The sequence below is a fragment of the Astyanax mexicanus genome, chromosome 3, assembly GCF_023375975.1.
Source record: "Astyanax mexicanus isolate ESR-SI-001 chromosome 3, AstMex3_surface, whole genome shotgun sequence".
Taxonomy (NCBI): Eukaryota; Metazoa; Chordata; class Actinopteri; order Characiformes; family Acestrorhamphidae; genus Astyanax; species Astyanax mexicanus.
Genome location: NC_064410.1, coordinates 42,748,912 through 42,776,011, shown reverse-complemented (window position 1 = coordinate 42,776,011; position 27,100 = coordinate 42,748,912). Strand labels below are relative to the sequence as shown.

Here is a 27,100-nt window from a genome sequence, read left to right as displayed (position 1 = left end):
CCTGTGGCAATGGGACAAATATATTTTTTTTTATTCAGTATCATTATAACCAGAGGTAATCAGTTATAGCATTCCATGGCATCCATGCATTTTTACATCCCTGCTGCTCACACGTATTACACACATAACAAAAGTTCCACCTGTTCGAGGCAGATGATTTACTGGCCGCTGCTGAGGGGCCGTGCAGCAGCAGCAGCAGCAGCCTCGCTCCATGCTGTCTCCAGCAGGCTGCTGACTGGTGTCTGAGAGAGAGCATCACGCATGAGAACCCAGGGGACCGCCTGAGCGACTCGGTATCAAAGCCAGGCTCACCGCTCCCGCACAACCCTGACTGAGGGTAATTGAGTAGTGCTGTGCTGTCAGCGGCGCTAACATGCTCCTCTCTCCCTCTCTGGTGCCAGATCCCTAAAAAACAGATCACTCGGACTCTGCAATTAGCGTTTATGAAAAAAAAAGAGAGGAAAAAAAACAGCAAGCTGGCTCCAAAGCAATGAGGAGCCTTTTAAAGGCAGACTCTAATTACACATGCTGAAGGTTTAACAAAGCAAGCGCTTTGATTTCCCCCCATGTAATTGTTACCAGATGCAGCTGAAGTATCTCGTTTCTGTGCAGTTGGAGAGAGGCCAGGCAGGCGAGGCTATCACACAGCCTAATCTCATTAGAGAGACGTTGACGCCATGCTGGATCCCCCCCTCGCGTATGGTTCACATCATCACACTGGGCACGTTTGACCACATGCTTTCTCCCCCTGCTACATTTCATATGTCTGATGTGCAGTACAAGAGCACATGCCTACACCCTTAAGGCCACCAGGGCTGATTGGAAGCAAATGCTGTTGCGTTGCGAGAGATTAGATGAAGTTAGAGGAAGGCATTATCAGGGGGTCCCAGTCACACACAGCAGGGAGGTTGATTTCAGTGTTTTCTGAGACCCGCTTCGGAGATTGCTCTTTAAATAGACTGGGTTAGGAGCTTCAAACATGTTTGACTCCTATGTGTTGTCATGCTTGACTGTGATAACGTGTGATTGTGAAAATGTGTTTTCCTTGCTTTTTTTTTTTAGTAACAAACGGCACCAGTCACTCTCCCACAGCGCTGAATGGAGCTCCCTCGCCACCCAATGCTTTCAGCAACGGCCCTTCATCCTCATCTTCGTCTTCTCTGGCCAACCAGCAGCTGCCTCCAGCCTGTGGTGCACGGCAGCTCAGCAAACTGAAGCGGTTCCTCACTACATTGCAGCAGTTCGGCAATGATATCTCACCTGAGATCGGTGAGCGTGTACGCACGTTGGTGTTGGGCCTTGTGGTAAGTATACAGACTGTTGTTTTTATCAGACTACATGTAGATAATCTTAAAATGATTAAATGGGAACTTTTTTAGCAGAATACACTCTTAAATATCTAATAGAAACCAGTATAATATCAGGAGAAAGCATCAAATGGTGCTTTAATCAATACATAAAATAATCATGTTTGTATAAGGTATCGTTTTTGTAGTAGAGAAATATAAGTGGGAGTCTTATCTCACGATTTTATGTCCAATACTGGCAATGCAACCCTGAGTACCAGTCCAAAATATATTTTTTCCTCATAAAAACTAATAAAGCAATAATGTAGTTGTTTGGTTGCACCTTGATTAGCCATCTAAATAACATTATTCTCAAGCTGTGAAACAAATATTCTACTTCTCTAAAGAACCAAATTAATACATTTCTTGCTGATACTTGACGATTGGTAGACTGGCACCGCTTTGTTTACGTAAAAGTAAATGTTTTTGCTGTTTCTTATGACAGTATGTGTATCATATTGTTAATGACCATGATTTATAAATATATAGATTATTTGATTGTTTATTACTTGATAGTTTAGGCTAGTAGATCATATCAGATTATCATTTTTTTCTTCCAATATTCAATCCAGTAATATTTCCAGTATCGGACTGATGCCACCACCGAGCACCGGATCGGCACCACTTTACATAATATATTGTTGCTGTCCAATGAAAAACAGGTCTCCCTTTTTGACGATATTTCGTTTTTTTTTACATAATTTAAACACAAATATGATTCCTAACACTGTGTCAAAATCTCTTGATGACCTAAAATAAACTATTTTTACATTGACTTTCACTGAAAATTGAGAAGGTTTTATCTCTCTCCTGTAAAATTGCTGTTTTGGAGATTGGACAGCAACAATATCAAGCACATTTCTTCTCCCCTTTCCTACTTAAATAAAGATCTTACTGATGTAGAGCTTGCCTAGGAGATGCCTCACTGGCCTTACTGCCACATGCAGCCCTGTACTCCCTCATAAAGAAAACACAAACAGCTAAAATGGATTTGTGTTGTTATTGCTCCACTTTATTAGGATTTTGTCTTATCTGCAGCAAAAGCTGTGGGAAAAAACAGTATCTCATCCAGCAAATTGGATCTAGATGTCTGCAGCTGGGTCCAGCTACATACTATACCTGGCCTCGAATCTGACTGTGCGTCTGCGGCTGGAGAAAGTGTTTCTGCGAATGTAACGTCTAGTTATGAAATAAGTGTTGGTAAAATAACTGCGCCTGAGCCGGAGGAGGGCTGCTTTAATTAGCCTCTCTGAAGGAAGGCTCTTTTTTTGGCGTGTGTTTGTTTATTTTTCACAGTGTCTACACGCAGAGGCTTCCTTGTGTCCCCTTGGCTTCCATAGCTCTCTTTAATACGCTCCCCTCTCTGCCTTATTGAAAAGAGTGACACACTTAATTAGCGCCGGCGATGCTGGAGAAAAGCTCAGGAGGCTTTCTGGCTGTCAAAACAGGCCGCTGCAATCTGGGCGAACAGATGTAAGCCTAATGTAACAAAATTCAGGTCTGGGAAATGAGGAAAAAGCTGTGTATTTTTCTCCAATGTGCTCTCTCTCTCTCTCTTTCTCTCACTTTCTCTCTCTCTCTCGCTCTCTCTCTCTCTCACACTCTCTCTGTCTCACTCCCCTATTTTTTTTTTTCACGCTCCTTCTTGGAAATAACATCTTGAAAATTGAAAATAGTGTCACCATCCTGTCAGTCTGTTAAAATGAGATGAGTGGGAGATAGAAATTAGTCATTTCCCTTTTTTTTTTCATTGCGATAGGAGTTGCACGGCAGGCGTGGAGCAGCTGGAAGGGGCGATATATGCCAGCTCGGCAAAGATCAGAGACTAGCAAGAAGCAATATCCTTATTAAACAGATCAAACCGCCTCTCCTCCACCCCCATGTAAAGCAGCGCCCAGGCTGCTACACGCGTGTCGCGATATGTACGTTATCTTGTATCTTATACGCAGAGACTCCAGAAGCACAGTTAACTTGCACTGGGGTCTTTGACTGGTGCAGTTATTACCATTGGTGCAGTGTCCATGTGTGTCGTTTGTGTTCACACTCATGGCTCGGTCAATATTTGCACACGTTAGGAGCGGCTAAGCTAAGGCAAACGTCCACATACGTGGCTTTCCATATGCTTTCCATTCAACCCTCAAATCATTCAATCTGCAGCAGGATATAGTTTTGCCTCCAATAAGTAATATTATCATATAATGTTTTCCACATGTATTCATGCTTGTGCTTCTTCCCCCTCCCTCTTCTCTCTTGTCCTCTCTCTCTCTCTCTCTCTCTTTCTCTCTCCCTCTCTCTTTCTCTCTCTCCAGAACTCCACTTTAACCATAGAGGAATTCCACTCCAAGCTGCAAGAAGCTACAAACTTCCCGCTCCGACCTTTTGTCATCCCATTTCTGAAGGTATTGCACAAGCCAGCGATCTGGAAAGCATTTAAACAGCTCTGGAGCTGAGACACAGATGTGCATTTTTCTCTTAGTTTGTTCTCTGTTTTCTTTTTTTTTTTCTCTCTCTCTCTTGCTCCCTAAATTCAGAAAAGGAAAAGAGCAGGCATAAATGGATACATGAGTTCCCCAGGAGTCAAAAGACCTTAAATTTCCCGCTCACTGGGAGCTAATTTCTTTGTCTCTCTTTTTCTGGTAATATTTCATGAAGAAAATAAGGCCTGCGAACCCACATGAGCCCCCGGAGTAAAAGTGCAAGCGTGGTCTGGCTCAGAGCACAATGTGTTCTGTGTGTGTGTGTGTGTGTTTTTTCTGTATAGCTGTCTGATGGAGTCCCCGGTTTGGTAATCGATTTCTTCACATGGTAGATGGTGGATGTTGGAGGGCTGCGCATGTTTGAAACCATTAGCAGAGCAACATGAGCTGCTGCTGCGCTGCTCTGGAACTACACCAGCCCGTGCCCTGGTCTCACTCCATTTGTCAGTGGACTACTTATTTCATTACAGCTCGGAGTGGCTTGTGTCTGTTTATATTAGGCCACTTAAAGTGAAACGCTTAGAGAAATAAATGGATCATGGGTGCAAATAGGTGGAATTGTGTTTAGTGCTTGACGTGAGAAATGGAGCAGAGCGGTTTGAAGCGATTGTGTTGGGAGCAAGATGCATGAATATGGATAATGGTTGTAACAATAGAGTTTATTGTAATGTATAGATATTGGAGTGAAAGAAAACATAGCATTTAATATTCAACTGCAGTGGATTTGCCTCAATATAGTGCAGATTTCAAATATAAAAATGACTAAATATGCAGTGTATCAATGTTAATAAGGTGATGTATAGGGCTAATACATTTCTTTCTGAATTTATTCTGAAGGAAACTCTAAATTATTTTTACATGTTTTATGTGCATATTTTTACATACATTTAGGTACAGTGTGAATAAAACAAATAGTGATTTGTCCAAAAATAGCCATTTTTAAGAATAATAATAAAATAAAGAGGATTTTTCTTGTATTTTTGCAGCAGTGGGTGGCTACCTTCTAAATGTAAATGATTCTAGTGGGAATGTAAAGACATATTACCGAAATGTAACAACACAACACCTGTGATTGGTCCATAATTGCTATATCTGCCTTCACTGCCATTTTTAAATTCAGTTAGACTAAATAAATTGGTTCAGCCACTTTAACAGTCTCTTCCAACATATGTTGTTTCATTTTTATAGTAAAAGTAAAAACAAGAAAGTGGCACAGAAATGCCATCGCCTACTAGTGGTTGGGCAGTGTAGTTACAGAGATACTAAGGCAGCCCAACACAAGCGTACTTGTATAGTCTGAAAAATAGTATTGAAAGAAGCAAAAATGTTAAAAAAAACACACTAAGCCCCACCTCATTATGCTCGTTATCCCCCCCCCCCCCCAACATGCATTTTTCACATGTGCAGAGAGGATTGGATACCCACTGATATTGACGGTGGGTTTACTGGCTAATTAGATATATTCAGATAAGAAACCAGCACAACTAAAGTCTTCAATACGATACCATTAAAAATACTTCAATGTAAAAAAATACAGCAAAAACATATCAAACCAACACCTTCACAATACTCTAACAGACAAACTGTGCTTGATTGGATAAAGATGCTGATAAATGAGTCACATGAGCAGTGTTTAAATATGCCATATCTCTCTCTCTCTCTCTCTCTCTTATCCTGCACTCATTCATCCTCATCTGCTTAGAAATGACAGCTGTTATACAGCACACCTCCTTCTTTGTGTAACCTTCATACCCTCCCCTCTTCACCATCCTTCCCTTTCTCTATCTCTCACACTCTGTCTTTACTGCTCTATCTTACTCACACACTCTCACACACACACGCATAGTCGCACATCCATACATATCCGCACATGCTCTCAATCTGTTTTACTCTCGCAGACACACACACATACACACACACTCCCTTTTAACAATGAAATAAGCGGTTGTTAGAAATGGCTCGCGTCCAGCTTGCTGTTTACTACACAAGAGCATGATGGAATGGGCTCCCTTCATTCGATGAGAGCGTAACACGGCCCCTTTCACGGCGAGTGGCATTCTCCGGCATTTCGTCTTGTCCACTGGCAGCCCTGGGCGGCTGCGCGCTGCCGAAATTGGTCCCATTAGGGGTTGTGCTGGTCGCTGACGGATGCAGGGAAGCATACAGGGACACTTCCCCCCGCTCTGTCTCTGCGTGCCGCGCCATATGGTTACTGTATCATCCAGTCAGGAGGGGTGCTATCAAAGATGCAACTTGTGTTCTCACTCTCTCTCTTTCTCTCTCTCGCTCTCTCTCTTGTGCCTCTGTCGTTCTCTCTCTCATTCTCTCCCTCCCTCTCTCTCTTTCTCTCTGTCTCTCTCATCTAATTTTAGTGCTTTTCCTCAAAGGAGCCTTTAATGACAAATACCATATGGCTGTGGGAACAGGGGCTTTTATAAGTGCACAGAAGCGCAGCTGCAACAATGTGCATTAGAGGCGTTTTTTCATTAGGCTAATGTCATCTAACGACCCTCCCTTCAGTGTTGGGTTTGTAAGAGAAGTGCTTACCGGAAGGGCAATGCGCACCATGCTAATGATGTAATCTGGAGTCAATACCAACTGACTGCCTTTGTGTTGATAGTGTTGTTGTTTTTTTTTTTGTTTTGTTTTGTTTTTTATTTGCATCAGATTTCTCTAAATGAGTGTTTTCATAGACGCTAGGCTAGACTTATGCTGGAATATGAAGATTCTTTTCCGAATCTCTTTGAAGCACTGCGCCAGCCTGTTCTGAAACACACACACAGTTGGGCAGAAATATCGTTTTTTTTTTTACCTCATGCAGTGGAAGGATGGAAGGATTACACAGATATGTACTGTAGCGCATTGCTTTGTGGCTGGTGGCTCTTTGATACATCAGTTTCCAACACACTGCTCTAGCTGTGTGCTAGCTAATGGACCGCACAAAAACAAGGCCTGGCTAAGCATGAGCCTTTAAGCATTGTTTATGAATCAGTGTATTTCTCATGGCTTTTAAAGTCCAGTGGACGGGCATTTTGCGCTCATAATGGCGAAATACATAATTCACGACTGAGGATGACCTGTCACTAATTGTGATGACCTCCAGTTAATGAAAGTCTGAGGTCATAGGAGTCAAAGCAATCTCTCTCTTTCTCTCTCCCCTCTGGTAATTACCATCATAAGCTGTTAACGCACCATTACCTCAGCCAGTCAGCCACTGACCAGGGCCAGCCCTTTTTCAGCTTGTGTCGCTTGTGTCTCTACTGAAGTTTTCTGTATTTCCTGTAATAGGGCTTAGATACGGTCCCTTCCGTTTGAGTCAGTACTCCAAAAGTGATATTTGAGAGGGCACGTCATGCATGTTTTAGGAAGAGTTGTTCAGAGTTGTCCTAATGGGCTTGACATCTTTCAAGCGGCATTCTGCGGTGGCCTGCAGAGAAAGGAAGAGGCATAAAAAAAAAAACAGAAAAGAGAGAGTGCTCTTACACAGTTACCCAATATGCTGTTTGGGTGCTATAATGCACATGCTGCTTTTCTGGACGGGAAGTTATGAAAACCTTTCATCTGCTGTAAAAATGCTCCTCCACACCTCTTTGAAGTGGCAAAGCCTCCAAGTGCTTTTTGGAGAAAGCCAGCTCACCTCCTAGTAATCAGTGCTCACAGAGAAAGAGAGAGAGAGAGAGAGAGAGAGAGAGAGAGAGACAGGGAGGAAATGAGAGAGAAAGAGAGATAATGCTGGCCACTCTTAAACCACCTGCTTTGAAGATGGCACTTTCCCTGTTGACTGTGATTTTTACATGCCCCGGTGCCAGGCAGCGGGGAGACTAAAAGCACTAATGCATGGTTAGGGTCACAGGCGAGACGAAGCCGAGCAAGAAAGCGCCAAAGTAAGGCCTGTGGTTCAGTACATTTTACCTCCAAAGAGCTTCCCCACAATCACTGTAATGGGTAAACAATGCTTGCAAAAACACTGGAATGTGGCCAAGTGCGTGGTGACATGCTGTCTTTTGTCTCTGAGTAGCAGAGCGCCAGAGCTGACCGCTATCTCCCCCTGCAGGCCAACCTGCCGCTACTGCAGAGGGAGCTGCTGCACTGCGCTCGGCTGGCCAAGCAGAACCCGGCGCAGTACCTGGCCCAGCATGAGCAGCTGCTACTGGACACCAGCATCACCTCCCCCGTCGACTCCTCCGAGCTGCTGCTGGATGTCAACGAGAACGGCAAGAGGAGGACGCCAGACAGGTCAGTCTGCACCGCACTGCTGGGACACAAATGAAATGGATGAAGATAGAGAGAGAGAGAGCTGTAGCGACTAAAGTGGAGGTTGATATCTGGAAAGATCTTTACTGACAGTTGGCATTAGAACACTAGAAGATTATGGCTGTACTTGCTGGAGCAGAAGGAGCTGTTTAAGGAGGAGTTTGGCTGGGCTCTGCTGTGCTGGAGTTTACTGTGAGCCAGTCTTTCTACACTGCAGTGTCACATGCCATTGGCTTTCTCTGCAGCTCATTTTAATAAGGCACAAACTTTTCAAAGCTTTTTAAAAGGTGAGAGCCTAAGAGAGACACATCTGGAGAATATACTGTACAGACAAGCTGAGTGTGTTTGTATGTAGGGGTACAAAGTACAAGGTGTACATTTTTTGGCTATAGTCTGGGCCTAAAGTGACTTCCCTTGACACAGGATGGGCATGGAGGAATCATGCACAGGGTATCTGCAGTAGGGGTGGGCGATATGGCCCTAAAATAATATCACAATATTGCATGGTATTTTCGCGATAACGATATTCTTGGCGATATGACAACACTTAAGCACAAAAGTTCTTTCAAGAATACACTACTGCATACGATATGATAAGGCACACCTCTAACTGAGATATTAAAAAAATACAAGAATTTGATTAGATTTGTAACAGAAGTCAATTATCCAGGATGTCATGTCACTAATAATGCACTCCAAATATCTTCATATATTCAGGATTAAAGTAAAATAAATGATACTGTACAGATATAATCTGTCTCTAGTAGATATATAATGAGAAATGAGAACAGTGTGATTTTTTTTCTTTTACTAAAAACAGCAAAAATGTAATACCCTGATTATAAAGGGTGGGTGATTTGACACGATATTTCAGGGTTTAATATCATTCACGATATTTAAAATGTTGGCGATATTATCACGTACGATATGATATTGCACACCCCTAATCTGCAGATACTAAAACAGTCTTCATTTTGTTTAGCTAACAAAATACCTTATATTTTCTTATTTTCTTAAAACTATAGGTCCTAAAGTTCTTAAAAATGCCACAGACACTAAATATAATTTTGTTTTGCATTTTGCAATCATTTTGTATTAGCTTTCTGATGCAATTAAACCAATGGCCTTATTTATGGCAGAACTATCTTCATTATTTTCTTTAATTACTGAAACTAGGGGTTAGATAAGCCATCATTTTTACTGTACTAACAGTTTCAGTTTTAATTGTACAATACTGTAAATTTATGCTTGTTTGAAATCAATTTTATTTAAAAATACAGGAATCAAACACCCTTTAAACAACCCTTTAAAGTCTTTAAAGTAAAAACTTAAGATTGGTGTTTTGGGTTTTTTTTGCTCTTCTGTTAATGTAAAAGTGGTCTTAATTTATTCTCTGATTAGAATTAAAAGGTAAACTTTAAAAGTCTTAAATTTAATTTTCCTATACCTGCAGATCCCCTGAACACAGGGTACATAGTGTTACAGTTAACGCAATATAACCAAAAAAAAAAAGAAATCCTAAAATTTGCAAGTATAGAAAAAAGAATCTCTCTCCTTCCTTAATATGAAAACCACTCCCATGAGATTGAGCTTTTCCTATTTCTTAGCACTAAAAATAAATAAATAAACTGTAGTTTTTATTAAAAAAAAAAATAGTATCTGATATTAATACATATCACCTCCAGTCCCCGTGGCTTTAGGCTCCAAGCATGCGGTCCTCCTGTGCTTTTTTTTCTGTAATACCTGCATATTTGCTGGAACTCTAATGCCTGGCGAGGTGAGCCTGGGGGAATGGCTGATAACACATACAGATGAGGCTGAGTTCCTATCCGGCTGGCTAAGCGCTTCTGTTTCTGCTTAGCTCTGCACGCCTCGCTTCGCCTCGCCGCACTATGAGCAGAGAGGAGAGCAAACATGATATTGGAATTTGAATGGGATCTACGCCGTTCTTAATCACGCGGTACAATGTAGGGTCACTACAGCCTGATTAATATCAAAGGGGCTGCTAGAAAGTTCGCCTGCAGAGGAGAAGTGCCTCGCTGGAGTGCATGCAATGTGCTTTTCTCTTCATTTGGAAGAGAAATGTGAGGAGACCTATTTGAATAAAATATTTTGTTGGGTTTCATAACCTCTATATATATATGTGTATGGGGGGGTGTGAAAGGCAAAAGGGGGAAAGCAGTTATTTAAATGAGCTCAGCTCTGAGAATCTCTTGTGATGCAACACACATATTTGAGACGCACAGGAGGATGAAGTGATGAAGTTTCTTTGCGAGCTGTCTGAAGTGAATGAATTATTTTGCCTATTTTTTTAAATTTACCCCTCAGATGATGGTTGCATTTAATAAATAAACAAAACTGCGATGTGAAATGTGAGGAAAATCTGGAACATTACAGTCCCAAACCAGAAAGGGCTGAATTGATATGAAAAATGCTAATAAAATAGTCAGTGTTTCTTGTGTGGACTTTTATCCAGCTGCAGACTGTATGAACCAATGTGAACAGGTCATTTTGTTGATGGTTTGGTCCAAAAAAATGTAAAAAAAAAAAAAAAAAAAGGTTCTTCAGTTTGTCCAAAAATTGATGAGAAAATGAATGCCATGTTGTTAGGGCTTTATCAAGCACTATAATTCATAGATATATTCACAAATGCCACCTAAAACATTCCTGTTACCTCAAGTTAACCTAGTACAGAAGCGGCATTGACTAGTCTGGCTCTGAGATATCTGGGATGGACCATCACACAGTGGAAATAAAACTGATTAGACGAAACATGAAAAACATTTTTTGTCTGCAATGAAACAAAAGTCCAAGATTGTCTGTGAAGAAATATGTGAATGAAAAAATAAAATCAGGTATGAGGCTTATAAGATGCAGAAGAGAATGTACAATCATAAGCTACTATGTATGAAAAGTGGAGGAGGGGCAGGTAGAAGAATAGCAGTAATAATTCAAGGTGTGGAGCATTGTGTGTTGGGGGAAGGGGGCTCCGTGGAGCATATGGACAGCAGTGAATGAGCATTAGGAGTCCATAAAAGTGTCTCACTAGGAAGTTCAGTATGTTTTAGTGGTGACCTCCACTTCATTGGCAGGTGAGCTAGAGCAAAGAAGCATTCCACACTCTCTAACACACACACACAAACACACGTGCAAGCAACCGAACAAGTGGACACTTGTACTCATGGTCGTGCACCGCCACATGAAAAGAGTGAAGGACATTGCATTGCCGAAGCTCACCTGCAGCAGCAGGGTTATGTAGGGTCGAGTGTGTCAATTGTGCTTTGACTGAGTGAAAACCCTTTAAGATCTTCAGACCACACACCATCAAAACATCCTTTATAGTGGAAATACACGGCTCTCTTCCTCTGCTTGTAAAGTGCTATGATGCTGAGGGGTGGAAATGACAGACAGCTGTGTTGTTTTAGGTGAAGCAGATTCTGAAAGCAGATTAAAGTAAAAACATAACAGACGTCATATTGCGTCTGAGTAGAGGATGTTTTTAGTGCCAGCTTTTGCCTTGTCTTTGAGATAAGTGCTCCAAACAACAGACAGTAGACCTAAAACTTCCCCTGTGTTCAGCCAATAGCTGTCATTTATTTTTTTATATTTATAACATCTGTCCAGCACACTGATCTAGCACAACTTCAAAACCTGGAAGTTAATGGAGTAGTTAGGCTAAATCAGTTGGATTTGATCAAAAAAATTCTTAACTTTGCTGGACACATTTTTTTCATTCACCATTTTAAAGACAACGGTTGAAGATTTTATTTTTTTTATTTTTTTTTATGACTGTGACTCCTCCTCTACCTAATAACTCACCTACTATCATATTTAATTTCTCTAGAACCAAAGAGAATGGCTTTGAGAGGGAGCCGCCACATCCAGAGCACCCCAGCAAACGGCCCTGCACCATCAGCCCCGGGCAGCGTTTCAGCCCCTCCAACGGCATCTCCTACCAGCCCAATGGTTTGCCTCACCCAACGCCCCCGCCTCCACAGCACTACCGCCTGGACGACATGGCCATCGCCCACCACTACAGAGACAGCTACCGCCACCCAAACCACCGCGAGATCCGCGAACGCCCTCGACCCCTCGGTATGTTCAGCACCTACTCACACCCATAAGTCATTACCTGTTTCTATATTAGCTATAGCTCACAATTATCTCTGTGTACAGTTGTTTTTGTTTTATTATTGGTTTGTACTGTTTGGATTGACCAGAGGAGGATGAGTTCCTCTCAAGGGTCTTTCCTCTTAGCATGAGAGAGTTTTTTTGCCACTATTGCCACTATCTTTATCACTATCAATGGTGCTGACTCATAAGAGGTTTGAACATGTATACCTGTAAAGCTGTGTTTGAACAAAAAATTGTTGTAAAAAGCACTATATAAATACATTTAAAATTAATTGAATTGAACTGTGGAAGTGGCTTGTATTTAGGGTGTACTTTTTTGGTCTCACAGCTTTTCAGCCAAATAATGGCCATCTTCTCTTGCATCATTAATTTATTAGACTTCATATTTAAAGTTTCTATTAACATTATTAAAAAAAATTGACAATGTGTTATTAAATCAATTATCAATTTTATTTTTACATTTTGATACACAATATATATTTTGTGAACATTGTCAGTGTTTAGTGTGAAATTAGTTCTGTTTAATTGAATAAATTGCAACACATTTTCTGTTAAAATCACTGAAATAAGTATAGAAGAATTTTGTAGCAGTTTTTAAAGAATCTACTTTCATTGATGCCTTTTGGCTGTGTTAAAATGTTGTGATACATGTCATTCATCATAAAATTGTATTAAAATATGATGATGCAATATATATATATATTTTTTTTATATGCCAGCCCTACTTGAAATCAACTTCAGACCATTAATCTTTTAAATTTGGTCTGGAATCATGAAGAAACTCCCTACATACTTCTGGCCACTAAACTGCTTATCAGTTTTTGTAGGTCCCTAATTACTTTTAATCGGTGATGTCTAAAACAGCCCTAATTCCTGTACCGATCATGTACTGTAATGCTGACATTTTTGATGCAGCTTGATGATTTCATTTCATCCACTGTGGTGGCAGCATAAAAAATGTGCCACAGTCCAAATACTTATGGGCCTGTATATACTACCATGACAAATCTTTTTTTCCAAATAGGGCTGAAAATGTGCTAAAAATACGTAAGCGTGCTTCTGTATGATGTATGAATGAGATATATCTGAGCCTGGCAGGCCTAATTCCACCAGAGAGAGAGAGAGAGCGACGGTGCCCACGGGGCAGCGCTGTGGAGGAGAGTGAGGAATGAGGGGGGGTGCGGGGCGACTAAGTGTGCGAACGCTGAAGAGTGTATGAGAGTGTGTGAGAGATGGAGAGTGTCATGAAGGGCCTGAGTGATAGCACTGAAACAGACGGGTTCCTGAAACGTCTCTGCTGCTGATGCTGAGGGCCAGCAGGAGAAATGGGAAACCATGGTAATCAGTAGTAATGAGTCCAGTCTTTTCTCACTCTCTTTTCTTTTTCTTTTCTTTCTCTCTCCCTTCCTCTCCTGCAGGGATGCACGGAGGCACTCGTCAGGAGGAAGTCATTGATCACCGGCTTACAGACAGAGAATGGGCCGAGGAGTGGAAGCACCTTGACCATGTAAGAAAAGTAATAACATTTTTATTACTATTCAAAGCACGTACGTGTATGTAAGTGTGTATGTGAGTGGCAGAGAGGTAGACATATCACTTTTTATTTAATATATTTGTATATATATATATTTATTTTAGTCAAATTGTAATGTACATTCTGAATGTGTGCTTCTGTGTATGTGCGTGTCTATATACTGTATATACATATATTATAACATCATACACTCCTTATAAAAAAATAGTTGCAAAAATTGATTGCAATGCTATTTGAAATGAAGATGAAAGTTACCAGGGTCAAAAAATGCAAAAAAAAAACCTCTTGGTCATATTTAGCTAACAAAACCTACAGAAAACCTCCAAAACCTACAATTTTTTATAGAAGATAGGTCTGGAGATGTGTCTAGCCATGGCAAAGTATCTGTGTCTTCAAGAAAAGCACTTGAGATGGCAGCAGTATGTGCACAATCCTTGCAGGACCATATATGTATAAATATTGAGCTGTCAAATGCCTGTAATTAAGCCTAAGGATCATCTGCCATGTGTTCCTTCTGTGTGCAACTATTTTTATGATGATGAGTGTATTTTAAAATATTATTATTGACTCAAATGTCTGTTAATGTATCAGGATTCTTCTCTCATTAACTGTGGACCGTTTCTATTGGCCCATTCGTCAATATAAATCATTCACACATTGCAAAAGGCAACTGGCTTTTTTAAAATGATAAATAAATAAGTAAATATAATAAATTACACAGTTTTGTAGTTTTCCTGTTTTGCTGTCTATCCTAGCTATACATGTGTACTCAGCGTGTGTGTGGTCCACAGCTGCTGAACTGCATCATGGACATGGTGGAGAAGACGCGGCGCTCTCTGACCGTGTTGAGGCGGTGTCAGGAGGCCGACCGCGAAGAGCTAAACTACTGGATCCGCCGTTACAGTGACGCAGAGGACCTAAAAAAGAGCTCTACCAGCAGCACCAGCCAATCTAGACAGCAGAGCCCTGCCAGCCAGGAAAGCAACCCTACAGGTAAACAGGAATCAGGCTACATGAGCACTGTCGAAATGTTTGGAAGAAGGAATTAAAACCTTGCTAAATTGCTATATTGAATGGAAAATGAACTGCCCAAATGAAGATTGTATTAATCTTATTTTAAAACGCATGAAGGGTAAGCAGACCTGCCAACATGTATGCATTTTGCGTAATGGGCATGCATTTTGACCTCCTGTTATTCTTATATGGTTCCATTTTTTAAAGTATACATATCATTTGATCTCGCATTTCGCCAGTTTCAGTCAGGTTGTCGCTTAAAGTTGATTCGGTTGCTGAAATACAGAGATCTGTGTGTAAGCAGAGTGTTTTCAGGCAATCTCATCTAGCTTCCTGCTTGAGTCAGAGACCTTATTTATGATAGGAATAATGTGTTTGTGCTTAAGGTGGCACACGATGTTGCATGTTTCTGGGTAGCAAGGAGGCTAATCCCTCTCCTACTTTCATCCACACTTCATTTTCCTCCAATCTGCCGACCCACTGTGTCACTGTGCTGAAGACTCCCAAGCTCTGTCTCTCTCTCTCTATTTCTCTCACACACATGCACACACACACACACTCAGTTCTTTCAAGGTTGGCAGGTCTGGGTAGGGTACATCAGGTTGCATGTTGCATGTTCCCATGTACAGTATTAAAGTGATTTATTGTGGTATTGTGGTAATAACAGCAGGCCCTCTGTTCCTCTTTCTGTGTGTCAGAGATCCACCGGGAGCTGCTCCACAGGCCAGGATCTGGCTACGTTCCTGAGGAGATCTGGAAAAAAGCAGGTGAATATGCTCCCTTTGCCCCATTGTTATCGCCTGCTCCAATCTCCCTCTCGCTCCTACACACATTTAAATGAAATCCGAAGAGAAATAATTTGGGTCCCATTGGTAATAAAGAGCTTTTTTTTAGTCCATTTATCACAGTCAGCTCACAGTGCTGGTGGAATTTGTGAATTTGTGTCACACTGTGCTCTAGAACGCTCTCAAATCTCTGTAATATCGGAATATTATCCCAGTTTTTTCCAGTTTTATCCATTATGAAGTCTTTTTAGTGTGGATCGTGTGTGGGCTCCTACAGTGAGCAACCAAGTGCTAGACTTTATTGTAGCAGAGCGCCTGTACACAATCCAGCGGTGACGTTAGATCATAAAGCAAGCGATCAGAGAGCGTTAGTGCTCCCAAGCTTTACAGAGAGCACTTAACTACTTCTGCTATTAGAGCAGGAGGAGCTGGCTGGCTCCTCTCTCTCTCAGCGGCACCATTTTATCTGAGCGTCAGTTACAAAATAGATAGCATGATTAAAAGGCTTTGTTTAAAGCTTAGGTGATTTGGGTGAACTATGACAGATGATGGATGCTGTAACAGGAGATTGTATACACTCGCTTCTGCTCACTTAACTTAAAGGCATCTGCTAAAGCAGTTGCCAATCTTCGCTCTGTGGTCGAAGTAAAGGAAGGCCTCCTAGGAGCAATCAAACTAATCTCTTCCAATTAGGTAAAAAATAATCAAATAAAGCATTGCAAACAAAAACAATGCTTCTAGTCTGTTCTAGTATTTTGGTTGAGACATTGCCATCACAGCTTGGCACTACCACCCAGCACAAATCACTGCAGATTGAAATTCCATCTGTACAGTGGAATATAATCACAGTAAAATGTATCAGGGAATATAGTTCATTTTCCATGACCTCATCCCATCAAACGCGGGACTCGATGCACCAAAACCACCGCGGTTTAACAATTCAGTCCAGTCCGGATGAAAATTGCTCCCAATTTTGCAACCCCACATTGCAATCACACTGCAATCACATTTATGATTGAGGAGGAGGGTTTGTGTGACCACGACCATCTACTTCTCTAACACAAGAGGCATCTACATAACAGTGTAATTCATGACAATTTAGTCCTTAAACGACTCTCAAATGCATCTCGACACTTTAGCCGAACGCTTATGTCCCCGTTCTCCCTTTTTTTCTTTTCTCCTTGTGTATTTATACATAATGTACACAGAAAACAAAGGAATTCAGGTCCTGCACATTCCTATTCACAGAGATGAAATGCATGTATATCACACAGAGTGTGCTACAAGTACCTGTTCTGGTTTAGAAAGTGAGCAGTGAGTCCAATCCTCCCTTTGTTTTAGACCACCTCTTTACTGTAGGCAATGAATATTCATATCCTTTCCATGCTAGGTTCTACCAGTTTTCATATCCTGCACTGCATGGGCCTCTGGGAGCACAATTGAAATGCATAATTTAAATATAAATTGCCTGATTTACATATATAATTAGACAAGGTGCAGCTTCGAATGCCGAAAACAACAAAAAAAAAACCCATCTCCTGGTCCTGCCGCTCAGATGGATTTCGATGTCAAAAGTATTTAACATCAATGTAATAACAATACAAAACACACTCGCTGATAAAGTGTCTGTCCGTGGAAAAAAACTCTCGATGCTTTGTAGGTGAAAAATCAATAGATTACTCTTTATGTAATCTGTTCTATTGTTGTCCAATCTTTATTTATTTATTTTTTTTTTGAAGCAAGACAAAAACAATTGTCCTATTTTTCTTGTTTATTTCTCTTCATCAAACAGAGACAATCCCAGTCATGTTCAAACAAAAATGAATGTTTCTAATTAATCCCAAAATGCACTTTGTCAGTTTCCTCACGGATCAAACCAATACATCAATTAAACATCCTCCAATTAGTTTCCAAGCAGGACTTTAATGAGACGGTGGATCAAAAAGTACATAATTACAGTTAGTGTTGTTTTTGGCTGAACGTGTCCACCTTGAATAAGTAACTCATACAGTATGTAAATTTTAGTTTATCATATTTAAATATTTACATATTTAAATCCACCATCTACTTAGTGGAGGAGTTTTTGTTGGTGTAGCTCAGTAAAGTCCCTGTTGGGTTTGTAATATACTACAATCTCGTCCACACATACATGTATGTGGATATTTATATATATTTTTTTAATATGAGGGTTTTAACTGTGAAGTGGCCTCCTGTCCATAAGTAAAAACATTTTCAGTCACTGAAAATCTCATATACCTTTTCAGGGTTGTAAGACAAATCATATTTTTAGTATAATAATAATAATAATAATAATAATAATAATAATAATAATAATAATAATACATTTTATTTATATAGCGCTTTTCAAGATTGTCAAAGACGCTTTACATACAAAATAAGGCACTGCATTTAGAACTATGCAGATACATGTGGACAGGACATTAGATCTATAAAATATATTTATACTTGGTTCATTTCTGGCTTTGTCAGTAGTAGCAATAATGTTATGTAGGTTGGGTAAATGTTTTCTGGCCCTATGGCTTCTCTTCCAGAAGAGGCTGTGAACGAGGTGAAGAGGCAGGCCATGTCTGAGCTGCAGAAAGCCGTGGCTGAAGCGGAACGCAAAGCTCACGATATGATCAGCACAGAGCGTGCTAAGATGGAGCGCACTGTGGCCGAGGCTAAGAGGCAAGCAGCGGAGGACGCACTGTCGGTTATTAACCAGCAGGAGGATTCTAGTGAGGTAAATGACCTTTTATTGTAATCGCTGAAGATAGTCAATTCTGAATTTATATGAATTCATACGAAACTGTGCATATAATTCTCAATAAAAAATGCTTAAATATAAGCAAGACTGTCATCCATCTGGACATCATCACTCTTAAACTAGAGGATCAAATTCCTATACTCAGAGCTGATTTAAAGCTGTAAAACAACTGATTTGCTAACTAGCTTCCTATAACTGGAGGTGGTGCAACATATTCAGCTGATTGTAATTGTATCTTAATGAGACTTTGAAGTGTTTAGCACCTGCACATCAACATCTACTTGTGCCAGAAATCCATTTTATTACCAGGGGTAAATGTGTAAGTGTGATTATTCTAATGAATGTCAACATGCTCTCTGCTCCAAGTTGTTACGCTCCTGATTATGTTCTTAGAAACCCATTCAGTAAGGAGGCTTTTTTTTCTGGACATTGTTATGCTAGATGAGAAGTTGATGGTACAGTGAAAGCATGTCCTAGATACTTCCTCATGCAGGCTGCTGTCATTCAGAAGGTGGCAGCATGCCGTATGTCACCTGAGGCAGGGCCTGCCCTTCCTTTGCATGGATGAGAGACATTTGGACGGGTTAGGTGGCGGGGATTTGGACAGGGAGGATATGGAGAATGGCGCACACTGTTACTGAGCACAGTGGGGGGTTTGGCTCATTTAATCAGTTAGCTGGGGAAACGGCGCACACATCTGAGTTTAATTGCGTGAGCCGTGTTTATGCACACGTCTCCCCGGAGGATCGCGTCGGTAGCTGTTTATAACTCCGGCTTCCTGTTTCTGCTCCACATTCAGAACTTTGTCATAATTGCTCTTATTTGGCCTGAAGACATACACACAGAGGCCCTGGCTGGAACCTGAGTAGCGCTGGGATTTCTGAGTGTTTCAGAATGAACCTGTAACAAACATGCCCTCATGTTTTGCCGTGTGGAACAAGGTCAAATGACTCCACTGTGAGTCAGGTTTTTTTTTTTTTTTTTTTAACCCATGAAAGCCCAGACCTAATTCTGAATATCATGGCTGTCCAATAAAAAGCAAGTATCTCCAATATTGTCGATTTTTGTTTACTACATAATTTGAACAGACAAACTGTCCCTTACACTGTGACAAAATTTCTTGATGAATGGACCAATAGAAGCTCTTCAAAATGACCTGAAATAAACTCTTTATACATTGACTTCCATTGAAAGTTTAGAAGGTTTTTTTTTTCTTTCTCCTGTAAAGTTGCTGTTTTGGAGATACTTGCTTTTCATTGGACAGCGACAAAAAAAAGAGTCCACTTAAAAATGATGAGTTTCTTTGATTTTATCAAATTAAACTTGTTTTCTTTTGCATTATTTAAAGTCTGAAAGCTCTACATAATTTTTGTTATTTCAGCCATTTCTCATTTTCTGCAAATAAATGCTCTAAATGATAATATTTTTATTTGGAATTTGGGAGAAATGTTGTCCGTAGTTTATAGAATTAAACAACAATGTTCATTTTACTCAAGCATATACCTATAAATAGCAAAATCATAAAAACTGATTCAGAAACTAAAGTGGTCTCTTAATTTGTTCCAAAGCTCTATATATAGTGATCCGATTCAAAAGTGATTCAGGTGAATTAGGTTTAATTAAGCAGCTTATTCATGTAAATAGTTAAAGGTTTAAGTTCCGATGTAACAATAATGACACACCAACAGTTTCATAACTTATATTTTAACATTTTGTTTTTGAACTAGTTACAGTATGTGGAATTTTAAACAATGGTTGGAACTGGTTTTGTTGAAGCAAAAATACTTTTTTTTAAAGTAGCTGCAATAGTTTTATTTCCAGCACTAAACAAGCACATCTATACTCTGTAAATAAAGTCAGATGGTCACACATAAACTTACTGTCCTGTGATGCTCTCAGGATGTTTAGTAAATATGTTAATTAGGGAATGTATGGGTTAAACTGAAGGACACAGTACTTTAGTAAAGCATTTTAAACATCTGACACGTAGCTCCAAATGAGCTCTTTTGGGTTAAAGCACCATATTCTCTCTAAGCCTTTAGTACAGCCACTTATTAAGCAAAAATGACCAGAATTATTTTATACAATTTAAATTATAATGCACCAATAGGAATCCCCACTTTCACAGATGCAGTTTGGTGGGCTTTCTGAATGGACAGATCTTTATTGTCCTATTATTTCTCATGAGATTTAATTTCTCAGTGAAATAAGGACTTGCTTACTTAAGCATATTTCACATCTAACCTTCTCCCCACCCCTTTTTCCCTCACAGAGCTGCTGGAACTGTGGACGCAAGGCGAGCGAAACCTGCAGTGGCTGCAACACGGCGCGCTACTGCGGCTCCTTCTGCCAGCACAAGGACTGGGAGAAGCACCACCACGTGTGCGGCCAGACCCTGCAGGCTCAGCAGCAGGGGGACGCCCCCGCCACCGTCAGCTCCTCAGCCACCCCCAGCAGTGGCGCCGGCAGCCCCACAGACACTCCCTCGGCCGCCACACCCCGCTCGGCCACGCCCGGCACCCCTTCCACCATAGAGCCGACGCCGCGCTAGAGCCGGAGGCCGCCTCACACACATCTTCACAGCCCACTGGGACTGCCCTCTCTGCCTCGCTTGCTCAAAGATGGTAAAAAAGCTGACGTGCTGACAAAGAAAGAGACTGGTTCCAGAACGATCACCCACCGGAGGTCCATATCGGGTCATATTGACTTGCCATGATAGAGAACGCAAAGATATTCTTTGTTTGAAATTCTCAGTGTCCTTTATTGATAACTATAGCTACTATTGATTATTGTCGTTAATGTTCACTGTCGTCATCGTCGTCGTTGCTCTCTCTTACGTTCCTGTAAATAAGAAGAAACTGAAACTGAATAGACAGCTGAGACCTCTGGATGAGCACATTTGACCTCCCCTTTGATTTATTTTATTTTTTTACTTTTGTTAATTCGTTCGTTCGTTTGTTTGTTTTATTCGTTTGCCGTCCTCTCAAAGCTCCTCCCCCTCTCCAGTAGCTGGGATATGAAACTAGTCGTACCTCATTGAAAGACACTTTACCAAACTACAAACCAAGGGATTACTTCATCGCTGTTGTAAACACAAAGACACAAAGATGTGTGATACAGAGAAAGTAAGACAATGAAAAACAATGAAGGAAAAATATGGGAAAATATGCTGCAAACGGCATCAGGGCAGGACACCACGGACTGGAAGATGGATGGCATCTTTGGGTTACTTACTGAACTCTGCAGACCCTCAGCACAGTGTGCAGATGTGCAGCAGATTGTAAAAGAACACAGATGTTCATCCCTCTTTTTTTTTCTTTCACAAAGCTTCTGCAAGACATTTGATCGTATCCAGGTCAGTGGTCTGAAAAATAAAAGTCTGTTTCACAGAGGAATGTAAAGACGTTGAGGGCCGAGCGGCCGATGTGATTGGCGGAGCGCCTCACAGCGCGGCCAGTGAAGGAACGGTGCCGATCCTAAACGCTCCCAGACCGGAAGTGAAGTCATCATCAGCGCACCCGAGCAGGACTGTCAGATCCTCACTGCTCACTGTGACAGCGGCTTGGAACAAAAGGGCTGAAAAATGACCCGTGTACACAATCACACACACAAAGACAAAACAGGCAAGTTCTTCTGCTCCTGGAATCAGTCCAAACCTCTCCTCCAAACCAATCCTGCCCAGCTCCAGTCCTTCCATCAATCCTTTATCCGTTTATTTCTTCCCCCCTCCCTCACCTCTCTAAGCTTTGTTTGTGTTGAACATTCATGTCCTGTATTTTGTCTCCAATGGTTATTTATTGTACGTGTTTTTGGACAATTGTGATAATGCATAATAATACTAAAAAAACAAACAAAAAAAAACAAAAAAACTAAATTCATACCTTTAGGCTCATCCCTCTAGCTGGTGCAAAATGACATACTCTATCTTGAGCTGCTTTTCTATTTGTGAGTGTTCGTGGTAGTTCCCTAGTAGTTCTTTATCAACAAGAAGATGATGAGGATGATGATGATGATTTTCCCATTGTCCTCGAAAAGAAGACAAAAGCTATCTCTCAGAGCTGCTGCTTCAGTCTAACTCCGATCTTTTCTGAGAACTAGCATGTTACACGGAATGCTAACATAAATGTTTTGTACATGGGACGTACATAAATGTACTTGCACTGTCACAGAGTTCCTCTCAGCATGCTTCTTTTTTGGAGTTTCTCAGTAGAGAGCCTTACTTCACAGATTTTCTCTGTAGTGCTTCTTGTGACTTTTTTCATTTCCTGTAAAAAAAAAAAAAAAAAAAAAAAACGAAAAAGGGAAAAATAGTATCACCACCTGCTTTCGTTAGTAACGTTTTCTGTCCTGAAGACCTTAGCAAGAAGTCATAACTTTGCTTTGACTGGTTATGAACAGTGCATGCACATTACTGAACGTTGTAGTATGTTTTTTTTGTTTGTTTTGTTTTTTGTTTGTTTTTTTTTATATAAAACTTTTGAAAAAAAATTTAGAAAAAAAATACACTAAGAAACTTACTAACTTTCCAAATGCAGAGGTGTAAAATAGACAGCTTTAACACTGCAAAGCACCAGGTTAACACAGTATTACAAAAGAATTAACATGGAAGACAGCCAAAGACAGACATGAAGGACCAAAACCTGATTTTATCCAATATTAAACCATGAAAAAAAAGAGAGATTCATTCAATTGCACCGTGACTTGTTCTTTGTGTTATCCAAGTGTTCATCAGGGGAAACCAACTTCAGTGTCGTGTTTTCATTTTAAAACCTTTAACACTCTCCTGTCCAGAGCCAAGACCAGCCCTGCTCAGCTTGCACGGAGACAAAGCCACTGAAGCCACTGGAGCCAATGGAGTTGTAGATGACTGAAAGTTTACTTTGTTTGCGACAGAGGTCTGACCTAATGAGCAATAAAAATAGAGAAGGTGACATCAAAATCTGCTCGTTCAGAGAGCCCAACACAATTTCCTAGAAGGAGTGAGTGTTTTCCTAGACAGATGTTAGTGCAGGTTGAAGTTATCTTTTGCTTCATCAGCTTTAACTGGTCGGACTATCACCCCAGAAGGGCACACGGCAACGGGGGAATTTGGAAGTGTCTAACTAAAGCTGTGGCACATATTCATGAAGAACATATCCTTACACTGAAGCACTGAAGCGTATCTGCTCATGTGATACAGTAAAGCCATGTAAAATAGAAAGAGAAACCATTGAAGTTTAAAATGAAATGAAGGTGAAATAAAACAAAAGAAAACCTCAGCAATGGCTTAGGAAAAAGAGGGGGGCTTTATAAGCACTTATCCCTCAGCACTAGGAGCGCTGGCCCCGAAACCATGGTGCTAAAACATCTAGGAGAAGAAAGGCTGGATCTGAGCTGTCTCTGGGCTTTCTCTCTCTCTCTCTCTCTCTCTCTCTCTTTCTCTCTCTTTTTCTCTATTTCTCTCTTACTGTCTCTCTCCAATCCCAAAAAATTCAAAAGAGACGATGGTGTGTGACACCCATTCACATCACAGAAGCTGTGAGGCAGCCAAGCTGTCTTCAAACACTAGTGTATTGTATTTAAAAAATGCACACAGTCCGTGTGGTCGGTGTATTCAGGGCAAACTGGGTAAAACAAACGATAAGTACTGTGGGAAGTGTTACGGAAATGACGATACTAATAATGGAAAAGAAAAACCTAGAAACCCTCTCCCATATGTCTGTTTTGCTACGACCTTTTTTTCTCTGTGGCAAAAAGTCTCACTCTACCTCTGACAGCATGTTTAGAGCACCAGTCGCTGAGCAGAAACTGGTCTAGTCAAACCAAATGGGCACGCGAGAACAGGACTAAAATCCAAAGTTAAAAGCTCATACAGCTGCAAAACCATATCACTACTTGGTAACAATGCAGACCTCATAAAGAGAAAACCTAATGAATAGAATAAATATGCTGAAAAAAAAGAAAAAAAAAACTTTTTTTTTACGTTCCTTTATGCTTGTCACACACGCAGATCACCCTGAGTTTGATTTGTAAGAAATCAAAGTTGAATTAAAAAAAAAAAAAAAAAACGATGATTTCCGAGTTTTGACTCCATTTGATATACAGTATAATTCACAAAGTGGTCGAGTGAGATATGTGATATATTCCTTTCCTTCCTCCCTCCCTCCCTCCCTCCCCCCTCCTCCCCCCATTTTTTCCTCTGTTGTAAGAAATGCTAGGCCGCTTGTCAGTGTCGTTTAGGTTCATGTTCTAGAGTCATACTAAACATGAGGTGTGTTTGAAAAAAGAAGGCTGGTGAATTTTTTTGCGCATGCCCGTTTTTGCCAATATGTAAAGGGGGGAGATGTACATGAATTTTGAAATTTGTAAAGCGATTTCAACATTTGGCTAAAGGAAGGGCCAGAGAAACAGAGTGAACTGGTTTAGCCGGGTGGGCACAGGGCGGGGTGGGCTTAGGGCTCTATGAAATTTTTATTGTGAAAAATAAAAAAAAAAAAAAAAAAAAAGAAAGAAAAAAAAACTCAAATAAATGAAAGTTGTTGTGCAATACTTAATTGAAACATGAACCACAGGTTAATGGTAGACTGACACTGGGGGTGTGCACTTTCATCACACTTTGTCAGTATATTCTTGAGCTTTTGAGTCTACTATGTCAGAACTGTGGTTTCTTGTTTATTCTGTTTTGGTTTTTTTTTTTGTTTTCTTTTTTTGATTTATTTGGGGGACTATAATCAATGGTCTGTCAGTCTGTGAATCTTTGCAGTATGATTCTGGTATTGTTGTACTCTTTACTGTGTAATAAATATGTTAATACCTGCACTAAAGCCTGTTGGCTCTGTTTGACTCACTGCCTCACTCCGATTGACCCAAAATGTGTGTGCATGTTTATGCACTATAATAATGTACAGTACGTAAAGGTGCCATAGATGCATTTATTCAGTGTTTCAAGTTGCTATTGATGTTCAAATAGTATGCGACTTGCTCAGATGCAGTTTTACACATCTACAGCTCTGGAACAAAAATAAGAGAACACTTAAGAATTATGAGTTTCTCTGATTTCACTAAATTGAAAAGCTCTGGAATATAATCAAGAGGAAGATGGATGATCACAAGTCATCAAACCAAACTGAACTGCTTGAATCTTTGAGTGGTATAAAGTTATCCAAAAGCAGTGTGTAAGACTGGTGAAGGAGAAAATGCCAGGATGCATGAAAACTGTGATTAAAAAACGTGATTTCTGAACTCCTAAAACTTTAATAAGGTGTTTACTTTGCATTATTTGAGGTCTTAAAGCTCTGCTTTTTTGTTATTTCAGCCATTTCTCATTTTCTGCAAATAAATGCTCTAAATTACAATATTTTTATTTATAGAATAAAACAACAATGGTTATTGTATTCAAACATATACCTATAAATAGCAAAATCAGAGAAACAACCCAGTTTTTTAGCTCTGACTGAAACATACAAGATAAAACTCTTTACTGGCTGTTTTATAGCACCACAACGGCTCCAGAAGCCATGCAAAATAGCCATGTATTAATTACAATGAACTTACCTTTTTTTTTTTTTACATTATTTGAGGTCTTTTTTGTTATTTTGACCATTTCTTATTTTCTGCAAATAAATTCTCTGAATTACAATATTTTTATTTGGAATTTGGGAGAAACTTTAGTTTATAGGATAAAACAACAATGTTCATTTTACTCAAACATATGAGAAACTGATAATTTAGTAGTGGTCTATTAAGCTGAACTACAATATACAGTATGTTGTGTTATTATTTAATGTTACATAGTAAATTATAGGTGTTCCAGAAATGACAAAAGTGTAAAGACATTTTCATCTTTCCACAAAAATAAACTATGCTTAAAACTACACAATTTATTAATCTAATTCAAATTAACATGAATTGCTTTTATTATTATTACTACAGGTAATAGGTAATACTATTATTATAGGTGATAGATAAAACATTTTCAATGACTCTTTTAAATGAGCAGTTGACGTGGTTAGTCATTATGAAGTGGACACTGAAGGACAGAAAACAGCAGCAATCAAACTGCCCTTATTCTCTGGTATTGAAGTGCGTACTCACCACAAAGGCACTCGGCCTCCGCGTGGGTCAGGAGAAATTCTGTGGAAGCGAAGGAGAGCTGAGGCAAGGTCATTAAGGCACTGAGCGCCAGGTGTGACATTAAATTTGCCTTCCAATTTGCCAGCCGTTCTTTACTGTAATTTGACTGTATTTAACCTTTAACCCTGCGATAATGAACAAACGTATATTCTATCTCTTCAGCTGGAGGGCTGCGCTTTATAACGGCGACTGTAAAGACTGGGAGCTTTCAACTGCTTCTGGTAATGACCTGGGGTTAAAAAGTGCCCTCCCTATGACGTAGGCTATTAGAGGGGAAGGTCTACAGTATATCTGAAATTGTCACTTAATTCTGTGTCCGTTTTAGATTTGGGCTAATGTGGGAAATGTTAATGTATCAAGTCTTTGCCCTGTTTCTGTGGAGAGGTGACAGCACTGACAGGGCAACACATTTAACATGGCAATTAGGCCGGGGCCGGTGCACGGCTTTGTAAATGTGGCATTTTGCGGCGGCCCTGGTCACCGTCACAATTAACCATATTTCATAATTACTCAACCTTCAGAGAGAATAACAATCAGGCTCTTTTTTTCGGGAGAGGTGAGGAGAGAAAACATTTAGAAGTGGACCTCATGTGAACCGCGTCCACCCTTTATCTAACTTCATTACCTCTTAGAATAAAGTTGATAAAGCTGGAGAGAGTTGAGTTGAGTTGAGTTGA

The 27,100-nt window shown here is 40.2% G+C and overlaps 1 protein-coding gene across 5 annotated transcripts in view; it reads left to right on the top strand.

The window, feature by feature from the left end:
- The window catches only part of runx1t1 (RUNX1 partner transcriptional co-repressor 1), a 70,789-nt gene extending 45,675 nt beyond the window's left edge, over positions 1 to 25,114 (top strand). For 3 of the 5 annotated variants that reach the window (XM_049475347.1, XM_049475349.1, XM_049475350.1), the window contains exons 3-11: positions 1,063 to 1,304; positions 3,656 to 3,745; positions 7,878 to 8,059; positions 11,922 to 12,172; positions 13,630 to 13,727; positions 14,537 to 14,738; positions 15,458 to 15,526; positions 18,097 to 18,287; positions 20,584 to 25,114. In XM_049475347.1, coding sequence (XP_049331304.1) covers positions 1,063 to 1,304; positions 3,656 to 3,745; positions 7,878 to 8,059; positions 11,922 to 12,172; positions 13,630 to 13,727; positions 14,537 to 14,738; positions 15,458 to 15,526; positions 18,097 to 18,287; positions 20,584 to 20,862 — 1,604 coding nt within the window. In that variant the 3' untranslated portion in view covers positions 20,863 to 25,114. The remainder of the gene's footprint in view (positions 1 to 1,062; positions 1,305 to 3,655; positions 3,746 to 7,877; positions 8,060 to 11,921; positions 12,173 to 13,629; positions 13,728 to 14,536; positions 14,739 to 15,457; positions 15,527 to 18,096; positions 18,288 to 20,583) is intronic. The other 2 variants (XM_022683174.2, XM_049475348.1) reach the window with 2 other exon arrangements.
- The last annotated feature ends 1,986 nt before the right edge of the window (positions 25,115 to 27,100 follow it).